Source organism: Zalophus californianus, chromosome 15, assembly GCF_009762305.2.
Source record: "Zalophus californianus isolate mZalCal1 chromosome 15, mZalCal1.pri.v2, whole genome shotgun sequence".
In the NCBI taxonomy this organism is placed as follows: Eukaryota; Metazoa; Chordata; class Mammalia; order Carnivora; family Otariidae; genus Zalophus; species Zalophus californianus.
The window spans coordinates 58,279,749-58,295,271 of record NC_045609.1 but is presented as its reverse complement, the minus strand read 5'-3'; the positions used below and the strand labels follow the sequence as shown (position 1 = coordinate 58,295,271).

General features: G+C 40.0%; 1 protein-coding gene and 1 non-coding gene across 4 annotated transcripts in view; one reads left to right on the top strand and one right to left on the bottom strand.

The window, feature by feature from the left end:
• HPSE2 (heparanase 2 (inactive)) overlaps positions 1 to 15,523 on the top strand; it is a 687,285-nt gene that overhangs the window by 498,884 nt on the left and 172,878 nt on the right. For all 3 annotated transcript variants that reach the window (XR_003519076.2, XM_027589152.2, XM_027589165.1), the window contains exon 7: positions 3,833 to 3,926. Coding sequence is in view for 2 of the 3 variants with exons in the window: in XM_027589152.2 (XP_027444953.1) it covers positions 3,833 to 3,926 (94 nt within the window). In the remaining variant the exon portion in view is untranslated. The remainder of the gene's footprint in view (positions 1 to 3,832; positions 3,927 to 15,523) is intronic.
• LOC113924026 lies at positions 7,400 to 7,506 on the bottom strand. Its single transcript, XR_003520510.1, has one exon. It is a non-coding gene; the product is annotated as a U6 spliceosomal RNA (small nuclear RNA).

The following is a 15,523-nucleotide window of genomic DNA, read 5'->3' as shown; positions in this document are numbered from 1 at the left end:
ACATGTTCTGGGCATCAGTGTTCTCCAAGATATCCTCTCTCACAAGCTCCTGGTCATCAGAGATTCCCTTCCTCTTTCTCTTATACTCTATAGAAGCCTTATTTTATTAGTTCTTCCTTCACAGGCTCTCACTTTTACTTCTTTTCATGACCCAGGTCCCTTCTTTTCTGCTCTATTGAGATAAGATAACCTTGTCACACTGGTTTCCTGCCCGGAGCTCTCCCCTGCTCCAATCTAATTCATAGTACACAGAAATAGCCTGAGACCAACTAAGAATGATTGAATCCAGGCTTTTAGGTTAAAAATGGTGCCAAAAATGGGCTCTAAAAAGCTTAAGCCAAAGTTTTTATTGGAATTCCTCCCCCACGTGTCACATGAAGGAGGAGTTGGACTATTTCTTGGTCCAAGAAAACAGCCATTGAGTGAAAAATAAGAGGGAGCAAATTTTAGACTCGTTAGAAGAGCCTTCCATGGATTCAAGCTATAGTACAGTGGAACAGTACAAGCACTATATGAGAATGGGTTCTCTGTCCTAGATAATCACTTCTCAGTCATTTGTAGCAAGCTTACATGCTTTAGACCACATGGCCATTAAGGTCTTTTCAAATCCCAAATTTTTGCAATAGAAACACAGCTTTCTCCATCTCTCCCTCTGCCTCCCACTTACTGGGAATCCAGAGTCTATTCTTGCTGTCTTCCCTCATTCCAAATCTACAGTGAATGAACATGCTCTCCTTCAGACAGATGTTCCCCTGCTCACCTCATCCCATGGCTTTTCAGTCTAGGTTGCTGTCACCTTGGGCCCTTTAAGTAACCTGGAAGGTAAATTTGCTTATTAAATACCTCTTACATGCCAGGGTATATGCCCAGAATTTTTCCTAATTTGACTATACAGTGTACCTTGAATCTTGTGGGTTTGAGGTTTTTTTTTTAGCCAACTTCAAAGAAGGGGAAACCTAATATCTTATAGGTGGTAGGTGACAAAGCTGAAACTGAACCAGGGTTTTCTAACTCCAAGGTCTGAGTACTTGAGAAAAGAGACAAAAGGAAGGAGTGGAGTAATAAAAGGACCCTCAACTAAGGAGTGTGTGAGATAGGGGGTTATTCACAGGGAATCCTACATTGAGAAAGTACATCAGGCATTTTTATCTCAGTAAGTATTAAACTATATGTGTTGCCAGCAAAATTCATAAATTCTGATGTTTAAAATAGCTACTGAGAGCTAACAAAAAGAAAAAAGGGAACTATAATATATTTGATTAAAACATAAAAGAACACTAATTATGATGCATTTGTATCATGTGCCTAGTAATCATGTAACATAGTAACAAGTATTCATGTCCTTCAGTGTGTGTTAGATTAGCATTGCATGAATTATTAATTTTAACATTACTATGTTTTGATATACCTAGATTCCATGTAGCAAGCTATCTAATCAAAATTTTTTTTAAAAAATCAGAAATGCTAATAGTGAGGTACTAATAGGAAGAGGTTGGGGTGGTAAGTAATGGACATGCTCAGCACTGTGTGTTGCACATAATAAATGTTTATTGGATCTGAGTCTAGCATCTGTATCAGTAATGAAGTAAAAGGTCATGTCATTATTTTGTTTTGTTCCCTAATATAAGTAACCACCAAAATTTTCAAAATTATGTACCCTTTGATATACTAGTTCCACTTTTAAGGATTCTATACTCACACATAATTTAATCAATCAGTAACCTGTTGTTTATGACCCTGTCTTTGTGAGCTGAAAATGAAATTAGAAGAGAACAGAGCTGTTGAATGCCTACTATGTACCTAACACTTTAGGTTTACCTGCTTAATCGTCAGTTAATCCTGAGTAGATATATCACCTCTTTTAAGAATAAGAAAACTGGGGCACCTAGGTGGCTCAGTCGGTTGAGTGTCCAACTCCTGATTTCTGCTCAGGTCATGATCTCAAGGTTGTGAGATCAAGTCCTGCATCGGGCTCTATGCTCAACACAAAGTCTGCTGGAGATTCTCTCTCTCTCTCCTTCTGCCCCTCCCTCCACCTCTCTGTCTCTTTCTCTCAAATAAATAAATAAATAAATAAATAAATCTTAAACAACAACAACAACAAAAGAATAAGAAAAGGACCTCCATGGCTCAGTTGGTTAAGTGGCCGACTCTTGATTTCAGCTCAGGTCATAATCTCAGGGTTGTGAGATCATACCCCAAGTTGGCTCTGCGCTGGCCGTGGAGCCTGCTTGAGATTCTCTCTCTGCACCTCCTCACCCTGCCCACCTGTACTTTCTCTCTCTCTCTCAAAAGAAAAAAAGAAAAAAGAATAAGACAACTGAGGCGCACAGAGGCCAAGTATCTTGTCCAAGGTCATATAGGCAGTAAATAACTGATCTGGAATTTGAACTCAGATATCTGTGGGTCCAAAACCTATGTTGTTTTCCAACATATCAATGACTTAAACATTGGATTCTTTGGAAATGTCTGAGGTGATGAAGGAGGCCAAGGGGAGGCTGATTGGGTGGAACTCACGCACTTCAGCTACAGCAATTAAAAAAAAAACTTTTTTAGGGGCTCCTGGGTGGCTCAGTCAGTTGGACATCTGACTCGATTTCAGCTCAGGTCATGATCTCAGGGTTGTAAGATCAAGACCCACGTCGGGCTCCACACTCAGCACAGAGTCTGCTTGAGATTCTCTCCCTCTCCCTCTGCCCCTCATGCTGGTGTTTTCTTTCTCTCTCAACTAAATAAATAAATAAATAAAATCTTAAAAAAAATTTTTAACCATTCTACTACATCATGTATTAGTATGGGGATTTAATATTAAGAAGAATTTTCACACAGTTCTATAATACGTACTGATAGGTTGTTGTCTTATTAAAAATGAAAATAATCTATCATTAGCCATCAGCTGGGGAGACCTGAGTGGGTTGGAAAAGGCATCCAGGAGTCATAGGCATTTATTTTAATTCAATTGATTCAATTCAGAATTTTGTAAAGATGGGGGTGGGAGGTTTGAGATAATAAAAGTCCCCTAAACCTGGACTAGTCTCAGCTTAGTCTTCAGAGTAAGGATTCACAAAGAAGGGCCCCACAAAGCTGGACGGACCTGTTTTGGTCAAATGTTCACAACATTGTATCAGCACGACTTGATGTTATACTTAAACCACCTAACAAAACCCACACCACCACACCCAGTGAATGCTAAATTTGTTATTATTTTAGGAGAGTGCTCCTAGACTTAATCTATCTGATTTATTTATTTGTTTGTTCATTCATTCATCCATTCATTTATTCTGGAGGTGGTCGGAGAAGGTTGACTACAAGGTGAGTTGGAGATGAAACCTTTGAGACCCACTCACTACACTAAATCAGATTTTTGTGGTTGGGATTTGTTTCCTTATTGAAAGGTGTGGAAACCTATAAAAATGTTTGAATAGTCTTTCTAAACCTCTCACATACCTTTATTACTTTTAAGGTGGGGGCAGGGGTGGTATGGGATGGGTGTTAAATTGCTCTTCCTAGGGGGAAAAGAAAAGTAAGCTTTTTCCCATTACTTAATTTGTATTACAGATTCCTGTCAGCTCCTATAGAGCAAGCAATGCAGTTTCATGTGACAAAGGTTGAAAAAAAAATCACAATATAGGCCACAAATGGAGGTAGAAATGAAGAAGTTAAAAAGCATATTACTTGTTTGAAAAGCATCCAGGGTCAAAACTTTTTAAGATGTAAAAGCCCAGTGAACTCTGGGCTGTTTCCTCAAGCAACAGAGACCTCTGGCTAGAGAAGTGTATTTGTAGTCTCCTGCTCAAGATTTTACCTGATTCTTATTTTATTTTTATTACAGTTGCTACATTGATGGCCGGGTGGTCAAGGTGATGGACTTCCTGAAAACTCGCCTGTTAGACACACTCTCTGACCAGATTAGGAAAATTCAGAAAGTGAGTAAAAGTCTCCTGGGAAGGAGTGAGTTTGGGGGTAAGGCAAGGAAAAGGTCTCAGGGTCCCAGCTGGACGTCAGCACTGTGGGAACCAGGGTAGAAAAATAGTATAGTCTAGAGCTCTGTTTCACAGCTGATGATTGTTGTTTATTGTTTTTCAAATTGAGAACGGTTTTAACGTGCCATTTCTGGGTTTAAAAGCTTTTCTATTTTAATAATGACTATTTTGTAAGAGTTTCCTTCTAAATTGTGAGTTTCTTAAGGGAAGGATAGATTTACTTTGTTATTTTCTTTTTGCAAGGGTTTATTTAAGGCTAGTTTAGGGAGAGAATGATTATTCAGGGAAATTCTGGTCTGGGGCATCGGCCATGTTTATACTATTCTAAATAGTGTTAAATATCTGAGCCATATTAACACTATTCCTAGGTGTCTTAGAATCAGTCAAGTAACATCTTACTTTTGTAGAGATGTGGGGGAAACTATATTATATTAAGCAGTCGCATGTAGGTCCCATTAGCAAGATAGCTTTGGTCAACAGTTCTCAAACTTGAGTGCAATCTAAATCACAAATTGCTCATAAAGTTTGCAGTCTCACTCCTGATGTTCTGATTTAGTGTGTCTGGAGTGGTAGATACCAGACATCTCTATTTTCTTTCTTCCTTTTTTTTTTAAAGATTTATTATTTACTTATTTAGTTAGTTGACAGAAAGAAAGAGAGAGAGGGAACGCAAGCAGGGGGAGTGGGAGAGAGAGAAGCAGGCTTCCCGCTGAGCAGAGAGCCCGATGCGGGGCTCCATCCCAGGACCCTGGGATCATGACCTGAGCCGAAGGCAGACGCTTGATGACTGAGCCACCCAGGCGCCCCTAGACATCTCTATTTTCAATAGTCATTTTGAAATACACTGGATTAGTTCATTCTGAATTGTGATCTTATATCTATAATTTCCATCTGCCTCTACAAAGTGAGATCACATCTTTTGTTGCCTAGCCAGGTCAATTTTCCAGGAAATGGGGTGCTTTTGAACACTCACCTATCTTTGTAGAAAAATAGCAATGGGTAGACCCCCACTAATATGGGATGAATGAATAAATGATTGGACAAATGAATAAATGGATCATGTATAAAATTAGCTGTGAAAGAAAATCATATTTGGAGTATAATCATAAAAAACCACTCTTGATTGGTAAAGTAGTACCCTTTTTGGTATTCAAACCAATGTCCTGCTCAGATTACAAAAGCTTTTTGAGTTCCCATATTCTCGAAAGGTTTTAGCAGCTGGGAAGCCTCAGGACTTCTGGACTCCTGCATCCCAGTCTGATCCCTCTGGAGATCAGGTGCATTGGCCAGCATCCTTATCTGTTATCTGTCACTGCCTCCTACCAGGCAAAGCCTAGGCGAACTAAATAATTTGAAATATCTCTGTCAGTCTCTGTTTGACATTCATTTAGTTTTTAGTATTTAAATATTTAATATTTATTGAGCACTTAGCAAGTACGAAGCAAAGTGCCAGGTGCTGGGGATACAAAATGGAATAAGACATGGTCTCTGCCCTCAAGGAACTCACAGTTTTAAAATTTAACAGTTGATTTAAGCAGGTTAAAAAACGTTACTGAAGGCAGTTGAATATCAATCTATTGAACACTGCAAATTTCTAAGCACTTTATGCTAATCTGATATTAGGTATCATTCTCTAAAAGGAGGGAGGAAATTTCTTTCATTTGTTTATTCTTCCATCCAACAGATGTTTATTGAGTGCATACTAGGTTCCAGGCACTATGCTAAATGTTTGTATTACAACAGTGTACAAGATAGACAATCCCTATGTTTTTGGCTTTTCTGATATCAAATCTAATGACCTGATCAAAAGGCTGTCATTGGAAATAAAATGATTCAGTGGTATCATGGCACTGAGACTGCAGGTTCTAACTGTAATTATTTAAGTAGAACACATGGCACTGAGACTGCAGGTTCTAACATGTAATTATTTAAGTAGAACACGTAACTCTAGGTCAGACCTAAGACAAAGGTGTTGGGAGTTAGATTCTTCCCTTTCTCTGCACTACCTGTCTCCCTCCGCCTCTGGATACTTCTAAACCACCGTAGAATGTTCAGAGACTGAAGTAAGTGGCTAAGCTCATCTTCTCCTTTGTCCACAAAGTCACAAGACTTGTTCACTCACAGGTCTGGCAGTTGATGCCAGCTGTCAGCTAGCACCTTTGTTGGGCTGGTAACTGGAGTAGCTACGTATGAACTTTCTATGTAGCCTGGGTTTCCTATCAAGGTTCAAAAGTCAGATGCCCAAGAGCGAGAGTCAGGTGTAAGCCGTACCACCTTTTCTAACCTACCCTCAAAGTCGTAGGGCTTCACTTCAACCATAGTCTATTCATTGAGACAGTCAGCAAGACCAGTGGAGATTCAAGGAGAGAGGAAATAAACTCCTTTTGATGGGAGAGTCGCAAGATCCTGGAAGAGCTTTAGGACCAGATGATTTTTGCAGTCATCTTTGGAAAATACTGTCTGCCACAGTTTCATCCTCCCTGTATCATTTAGTAGCCCTTCACTTCCCTGTCTAGTTGTCTTTTCCCAACTCTCTTTTACAAAGTTCTTGCCAGATTTTGCCTTAAATGGGTATTCGCTGGAGGTGTTGTTGGATCACAGATTCCCCAAGATTTGATTTATGGGGTAGGCTTTCCATTGGCTGCACAGCCTGGACACAGTTGCTAAGGCCTCTAGGATGAGAATCTCTCTCGCCACAACCCAGGATGTGCTAGGTACTGGTCTGCTCTGGGGAGATGGGGACTGGGAGACCAGAGAAGGGTCACCATGTTTTGCCAGTTAAAAAGTTGCTTTGGCTGTTCCTGAGGTCCTGTGTGGGTGGGGGTGGGGGGTCTGGAAATCAGAGTCCAAGGTGCACACTGGGACAGACTGGCCAAGCTTCTTTCCTGGAGCTTCCAAAACCAGTTTAGAGATGGGCCAAGTAAGATTTTAATATGTATATACCTAGAACCCTCTTCCAAAAGCTAAAAGTAGAATCTTTGTTTCTACTCTATTTTGAGAAGCTCACAGAAATTCTAATGATTCCCCTTAGGCCTACAGTGATGGAAAAGGGCAGATTTCTTACCAAAATCAATCCATGAAGGAGTGGTTAGATAAATCATGGTGAGACTGTGTTTGGATAAGAGATAGAATGAATACAGGATCTGAAGTTGGATGGCTTGGGTTGGGAGCTCAGGCTTAGCTGTGTAACCTTAGGTTATTCACTTAACCTTTCTAATTTGTTTCTTCATCTATAAAATGAGGGTGCTAAGAATACTATCATCTCTCCCTTTTAGGGAGATTAGGAAAGTCACATGAGGCCCTATTTTGTTAATTGCTATTGAATGCTAGTTCTTATTGCTAATATTATTGTTATTTCAGTTACTATAGTTTTTTTTTATTTCTTTCTCTTCTTTTTTTTTAATTTTTATTCCAGTAAAAATATGGAACACTTCACAAATTTGTGTGTCATCCTTTTGCAGGGGCCATGCTAATCTTCTTTGTATCATTCCAATTTTAGTGTATGTGCTGCCAAAGCGAGCACTATTATAGTTATTTTTAATAATAATTTGTATGACTGGAGAAGCTTCCTGCTACCTTTATCCTCAACTTGTTCTTTGCTTTTTTTCTCTTTCCTCTTTCTTTGAACCCTGGGGAATATGGTAGGTGATATTTTTGGCATCTGAAAGGCAGTGACTCAATTGCTAAAAACAGCTGTGGTTTTCAAATTTGGACTGCCACTTACAGAAGAATTCTGAATTTTCTGAGCGGTGGGCAAATTGTGGTATATGAAATTCTACACTATGTATTTGAAAGCCAAAAAAAGACAGTGTTTGGACAAGCCACTCCTTTGGATGATCTACACATTCTCTCCCTTCCTTTAGAATAAGGATAATCATCTGTACTTTGGGAGACAAGTCAGGGGAAAGAGTTGAGAATCTAACAATGTGAGCAAGAGTCAGATGGGAAAGTAGGAGATGTTTAGGATACAGTGCAGATGGTATAGTGTGTATACCTGGGCTGACTCCAAAACAATGACATAAGAACCAAGAAGAACCACTTTGGCTTAAGTCACTTGGACTCCATGATTTGTGTCTGCATCTCCTAGAGGAATCAGAGGAGGAAATAACACTTTTTGATATTATTTTCAGCAATTCAATAAGCACAAGAAGGAGTTGGGGAAATCCCAGTCATAAGGGAAGTAGTTCCAAAAGTACTGTCCATATGATTGCATTTTGAATACTAAATAAACCGAACCATTGGCTTCCCTAATATTTGAAAAACTCCTTCCTTCCTTCTTTCTTCCTTTCTTTCCTTCACTTATCAACTGTTTATAACATTCTTAGTTTTTTCCAGAGGATAAAATGGTGAATAAGATTTGCATGGTGGCTATCCTCATAGAGCTCATGCTCTAGTGGAAAAACAGTTAATGAAGCAAACAATGACAATGAGATGCGATGACTCTTGTAGCAGGGATGTCTAGGGTGCTCTGTGAGTGCTCACATCCACTGCATGTGAGCCCATGGTGGGAAATATCTACTTCAGTGTGTAAAAGAAGGGAAAGCCGGGAAATCCTTCCAGAGGAAGTGACATTTAGGTTAACACCTAAAGGACAAACACCTTCTAATTTATTCAGGTCTGAGCATGTGAACAGAGGACTAGCAGTGTTAAATACATATGGTAGAGAGAATGGTTTGTGTGGTTCATATTATGACCATGATTGTTCTTTTGTTAATGTCATCATTGCTTACGATTGACTACAATATTTAATAAAGATGAACTCTTTTGAGGTCTCTTTACTTTTTCCAGTATATGTTAGTTACAGGATCAAGAAAATAGGTAAGGCAGAAGAATATTTAATCCTTTTGGAGTAATTAATAGATCAAAAAAGAAGCTTTTGTTTTCAACCAACCTTCTGGTTTACCCACTTCTTTGAGCCTCTTAGGACATGAAAGGGGAAAGGGATAAAAATAGCAGTGATTCTTGCCAATCATAGAATAACTAAAAGCACAACTAAAGGGAAAATGAGGACAATGATAACATTCACCTTCTCTTAATGAAGAAACTAGAAAATGAAAATGACATTACTAGGATAAGAACAGCCAGCAGTACCACCACAAAAACCAGTGTTCGATTCTTCCACTCACTGAGCAATGTTAAGTGTTCATTTCAGTGTGCCAGTGCCTATTTACCATAATGCCTATCATTTGGCAGGTGCTTAATAACTGTTAGCTGATGGGCAACAGGCAGGAAGGGGAAGGTAAATGAGCAGAGTAAAATAGTAGAAGTGTAAGAGAAGTAAAGTGGTGTCTTTGTCTCCTTCACATTTGGATCTGCTATCTCAGCTGTTCTCCTGCAGGAGAATCTAATCTGCTGTTAACTGTGTAGCAGTGTTGAATATATAGAAATTGGTTTAGGCAGCCATAAATGGGCTATGCCTACATGTAGGCACAGTAGGAAAGTGTCTTCTGGGTATATGTTTAGGGGTGAAGGAAGAAGGGTCTCTTTGTAGTTCAAAAATAACATTTCAGTCTCTTTGCTAATGCCAGATATTTCATTTGAAAAAAAAAAATAACCTTTCACTCTGCATTAGGAGGAGGATGCAAAATATACAGAACCCCAGAAGAGGTAAACCACACTGATTCAAAGTTACACTAATATCAGACAGAAGGTCCTTTCCCTAGAGCAGCTTTTGATGGAGGGGAGAAGAAACACAGGCCAAAGATGTACTCAGGAGAGGGAGAGTAGTCTAAATACAAACACCTTGGACAACATCCCCAAGCATTCTAATGTTTATGGAGACAGAAGCTCATACAATTTTTCTTTAAGAAAAAGAAAACAAAACAAATGTGCATGTTTTAGAAATATATCTGACCACATGAACACGGTTCTAGGGCCCTTCCCGGGACACCAGCAGAGGCCTGTGAGAGTAGGAAGCTGGAAGGTTGAGCTTCACGAGCTTCCCAGTAAATTGGCTTCTATGACACCACTTGGCTGTGTAACTGCAAATGGAACAGTATAACCCAAGAGATCTTCAGCTCTTCTCTTTCATATAGAAGACACAAATAATAAATAGGGGAATCTAGCTAAAAAGGCATGTTTACCACAAAAGAACTCCAAAGTTTTAGTTGTTGTCATCTTATGTACTGTATCTCCTTGATTCTTAAACACAAATACTTATAAAATGTACCATAAATTTAATAAGAGCTGGCGTGAGGCAGGCAGGATATGGGGTAAACAGCTGGCAGGTTTCTTTTGATATTGATTATGAAAGACATTCTGATTTCAAAGCCATTAAACTGTGGAAAATGCATCATTAACTTACAGAAATATAGTAACTCTATTACCTTTTAGGTTATAATGCCATTTATTGAGTACATCATATATTACTAATTCATTGAAGAAACCAGTCATTTGCTCAAGGCCACTAGTAGTAAAATGAGAATTCAAGGCCAGGCCCACTGAACTCCAGAGCTCACACTCTTACCCAGTACACTCTTCTGCATCTGCCATACTTGTCAGCCATTTATTTTATAGCCCATATTTATATTCCTAACGACCCAGGATTAGGAAGGCTTTTAAAGAATACTGAGTATTCTTGGTGAAAGAACATCAATTTGACCCCCTGATCAGTTCATATAATCTGGAGTGGGTGTCCTAGAAGTAAAAATTAAATGAAAGCTGTATGTTAGGTGATGTCTAACATTACCCCAGTATTAGATAGCGGAAGAGAACAAGGCTTTTCAGGGAGTGATTTGTACTCATTCGCTGGACTTCATTCTTACGTCTCATATGCACAGGCTTTTGGTCAATGCAGCGAGGGCCAGCTTGTGCAAGGCAGTGAAAATGTGAGGGTATGTGCTGCCCACGGACACTTGGAAGAATGGCCCTGGGAACAAATTGTGGTTTGGGGCAAAAAGCTTCTTCAGGAGGAAGAGACAACTTGGGGTGACCTTCCAATTTTCCACATGGAAGTGGGAGGATTATAGGGTTTGTCCTGAGTGAGAGGAAATTACTTCTGAGGCTGGTAAAGTCTATGACTTGTCAGTGGGGGGACTGTCCATTAAGCCTCGGGGTTGTTTCCTCAAGAAAAAGAACTGGGAAGGGAGGAAGAGTCATTCTTGTGCAAGCAGCTGCTGTCCAGTCTCTCCCTCTGCTAGCGCTTATCCTTGAACATAGTCTTTGCTTTGGGACTCTGTGAAATCTTCCTTATTTACTGGCATAAGCTAATACTTTCCTTGCCTTCCCTTGGACTTTATCTTTTTTGTGTATGCTCTTATTTTAATTTTATGTTTTGTTGCAATTACATACAGTTGCTTTTCTGTGGTTGGAGATCACAAGAACAGAATGCAATTTTAAATCCTGAAGATGTCACAGAAACAGAAGCCACAAATTAAAAATTGATCTGATACCAAAAGAAAATGGGTAAATATGGCACTCCGGAACCGGGAGATGATAAAAAGAAATTATACAGAAAAAAATTAATGAAACTGACAGGAAATACATCAGACAGAAGAAATAAATCAGGAAAAATGTGATGAGATATTGGAATGGCTGAGCTCAGAATAGCCCAGTTTGTCTAACCTAAGAAGAACATACTAAATATGGAGGCAGGTTAGTCACTCAGAAGCTTCTAGGTCTCTTCAAACGAGAAAATCTGATTAGAAAGTAGATAGAACCCTGCACTGGAACTGTGACGATTTGATGTTTGCTCTTATGGTTTTGAGATTTTAGTTATCTTCACTGAAATTCGGCCTTTTTATCAGTAAAATATTATGTCCCTTACTTATTAACCAATAAGTTATTTCATTATTGTATTATTTAACAAGTATTTAATAAGCAAAGTAACTATCAAGCAACAAGCCAGGTACTTAGATATTTCTATAAGGCATGTATAAAGGAAAAATCATGTGGCTTTCTCAAGCTGTTTGTAGTATAGTAGGGAAGACAGATAGGCAAACAGAAAATTACAATTCAGTTTAATAAGGTCAAGGTCAGAGATCGGTTTGAAGAACTTTGGAGCCCAGAGGAGAGATGAATTAATTTTCTAAAGGTTTGAGGAGTTTCACAGAGGAGGTAACATTTGAAACAAGCCAGAAAAAAAAAAATCAGATAACATGGATGAGGTGTGGGTAGGGGAGGAGGCAATCAGTAAAAACCTAAAAGAAGGTCATGTGGTTGGAAAATGGTAGGTCCACTATGTGTGGTGGCCCACAGGTCTTGGGCGGGGGGAAGAGTCTGCTAAGGGGTCATTATGAAGGGTCTGAGATACCAAGTTAAATGAAGCCGCTAGCCTGTATCCTGAGGGCTGGTGGTTCTCATCTTCATCCTGCCACATCTAACATACTCCTGTGGACAAATCTGTAAAACAGACTAGGGGTTGTGTGTACTTACTGGTTCCTTAGCTTTTTTCTCAGGGAAACATTTCATAATTTTGGTGAATGAAAAGAATGTTATTGTGACATCTTAAAATCCATTCTTTTTATTTTTATTTTATTTTTTTAAGATTTTCTTTATTTATTCACGAGAGACAGAGAGAGAGGGAGGCAGAGGGAGAAGCAGGCTCCCCGCTGAGCAGAGAGCCCGACATGGGACTCCATCCCAGTACCCTGGGATCATGACCTGAGCCAAAGGTAGACGCTTAACTGACTGAGCCACCCAGGAGCCCCTATTCTTTTTATTTTTAAGTAAATCATTCTTTAGATCACTGCTTTCAATATTATCATAGCAAATAGCCCAACTAACAACACAGACTTCTGTGAGCACATGATTGAGTGCTTCTGCCAGTAATGGGGAGCCAGTGAAGCTTCCAAAGCTGGGGAGGGACCTGGCAAGTTAACAAATGGCAGCATGGGGGATGAATTTGTGGATGAAGAGATTAGAGGTGGAAGATCAAGGAAGAAATGATAAGATCCAGGACTCAGGAAGGGGCAGAGAGGAAGGAGGGGGCAAAATGGAATGATCGCCTCCTCTTCTAATATAGTAGGTATATTAGAGTCAAAAATACACAAGAGAAATGGACAGAAACACAAAACATTACTGAACTCTCACCTGGACCTCTAGTAAATACAATAAGAAACAAAGAGGCAGGGGCACCCCCAAGAAGAGTGCTATGCATTGAGGTTTAAGAAGCTTCCTGAAGCTATTTGCCTTCTCACCAGTGATTAGAGGACCAGTTCTGGTTACTCAGAGAGCTACTACTCTTCCCAAAGTCCGGGGGAAGGTTGATTTCCAAGTAGATGAGATGCTGGTATTAATGGACTCCAGGTTCTTTAGGAGGTTGGGCCTCCTGCCCGGGCTGATTAGCCCAGCTGGCCTGTCCACTATTCCTGTTTTATTGCTTCCTTTCTCATTAAGGAAGGTGTTGGGTTTGGATAACCATAAACAACATGTCTGCTGCTATAGGGCTACCATCTCTTGCACAGCCAGTGGCTGAAACCAGGCTCTCAGGAGTCTTTGTTAAAGACTTAGGTTGCAGTTTTGGAGAAACAGGAAAAGGAAGCCCAGGTTTGAAAATGTGCCACATAAATGGTTATTTTCCTATTTTTCTCTTTTTCCTTTCCTAAAAAATAATCAAAGTGGCAGGGAAAATAAAACTTAAAAAAAATAATAAAATCAGTCTTGTTTTTCCTCATTCTCTCTTCTCTCTCACCCCTGCTCTCTCAACATAGCCACATGGAGATGCGAGGGAAGGGAGTTGGAGGCCTCCCTTCACATCAGTCTGCCCCCAGCGGGCCCAAGAAGTCTGAGCAACCCCTGGCCACTTGCTGAGCCGTTCTGTGGGTGCCTCACACCTCCCATGTCCACTTGAGCCCAAGGGCTGAAGTCTTATGGGACAACAGAACCCTTGAAAGGGAACTGGCCACCCAGCCCCTCTCTACCCTCATTCTAGTAATCTCAACACTTGTACTTATTCCCCATCCCCAGGCAGCATGTTCCTTAAAATGACCTTCATTGGCACATCATTTCTCACCAGGAACTGTACCCTTGTTCTTTCCAGTCCTGCAATTTTCTCTCTTCCAGCACAGGGAGAATCATATTTACTCAGAAAACCACAGTGTTGAACTCTAGCCCTCACTTGCTTGGAGTTTCACTTTCTAAGGGAATTTTGCAGCTGGTTCCATCTGCTTTTCCTGATTTTTTTTCTCTCCTCTTCTACCATGTTAATTTCTTCCCCAGTCCTAACCAGCCCTGAGCCTCAGTTCCTCCCCCACGTGTCACCATGATGGTCTTCTCTGCTCACGATAGACACACAATTCATCAAACCTCTCACCATGTTCCCAACAGCAAATGCTCAGAAATTCCTTGTTGATTTGTACCAACTACTTCCAGAGCCTTTAGTATTAATACTTTCTAGGAATCTTTCCCCTGCAGAACATCTCATAAAGCTGGTTTAGGTTGTACATAAAAGTCCTACCTCACTCTGTGTTTTTTGTTCACATGGCTTCTCTAGAAAAGGACAGGAAGTACTCCTGTGCTGAGAGTGGATAAATTAACTACTCGGAATGCTAATTATGTTAATGTGAATTATCCATGTGCCTTTTAAATTTTAAGCAGACCTTTCCCTGCTAGTTAGCATACATCTGGGCTATTACCTACCTCCACAAATATGTGCAAAAGAAAGGCAACCAACTCTAATGTTAGATTGATCCAAACCCAACTCATGTGCTTTAGACAAGGAGAGTGGTCTAGGTTAACATTCGGTTGACTTTAAGAACTTAACCAGTAAGCCAGATACCTTTCCAAATGCTTTACAAATATTCGGTCATTTAAATATCATAACATGCTCTGAGATGGTTATGATTACTATTCTGACTTTACAACTAAGGAAAGTAAAGCACAGAGAGGTCACACGGTAAGTAAACCATAGAATCAGGATTCAGACGTAGGCAGTCTGAGGGCAAAGTCCATGCCCCTAACCACTCTTCAATGCTACCTCCCCAGTAATAGCAACTTATAAATTGTTTACTTACAAATCCCCCTGCAAGTCAGAAGAGAGTTCAGATGAACTTCTATTTATGCAGTGTCTGTGTCTCTGCAGAATCTTACTTATATACACAGTATTTTACAAATCCAACCATTTTCTGGAATCAAGTCCTCATTTAAAAGAGCTAGAAAAAACCTCAATGAGATGCCACTTCACACCAGTCAGAATGGCTAAAATTAACAAGTCAGGAAACAGATGTTGGCAAGGATGCAGAGAAAGGGGAACCCTCCTACACTGTTGGTGGGAATGCAAGCTGGTGCAGCCACTCTGGAAAATAGTACGGAGGTTCCTCAAAAAGTTGAAAATAGAGCTACCCTATGACCCAGCAATAGCACTACTGGGTATTTACCCCAAAGACACAAATGTAGTGATCTGAAGGGGTACGTGCACCCAAATGTTTATAGCAGCAATGTCCACAATAGCCAAACTGTGGAAAGAGCCAAGATGTCCATCAACAGATGAATGGATAAAGAAGTTGTGGTGTATATATACAATGGAATACTACGCAGCCATCAAAAAAATGAAATCTTGCCATTTGCAGCGACATGGATGGAACTAGAGGGTATTATGCTAA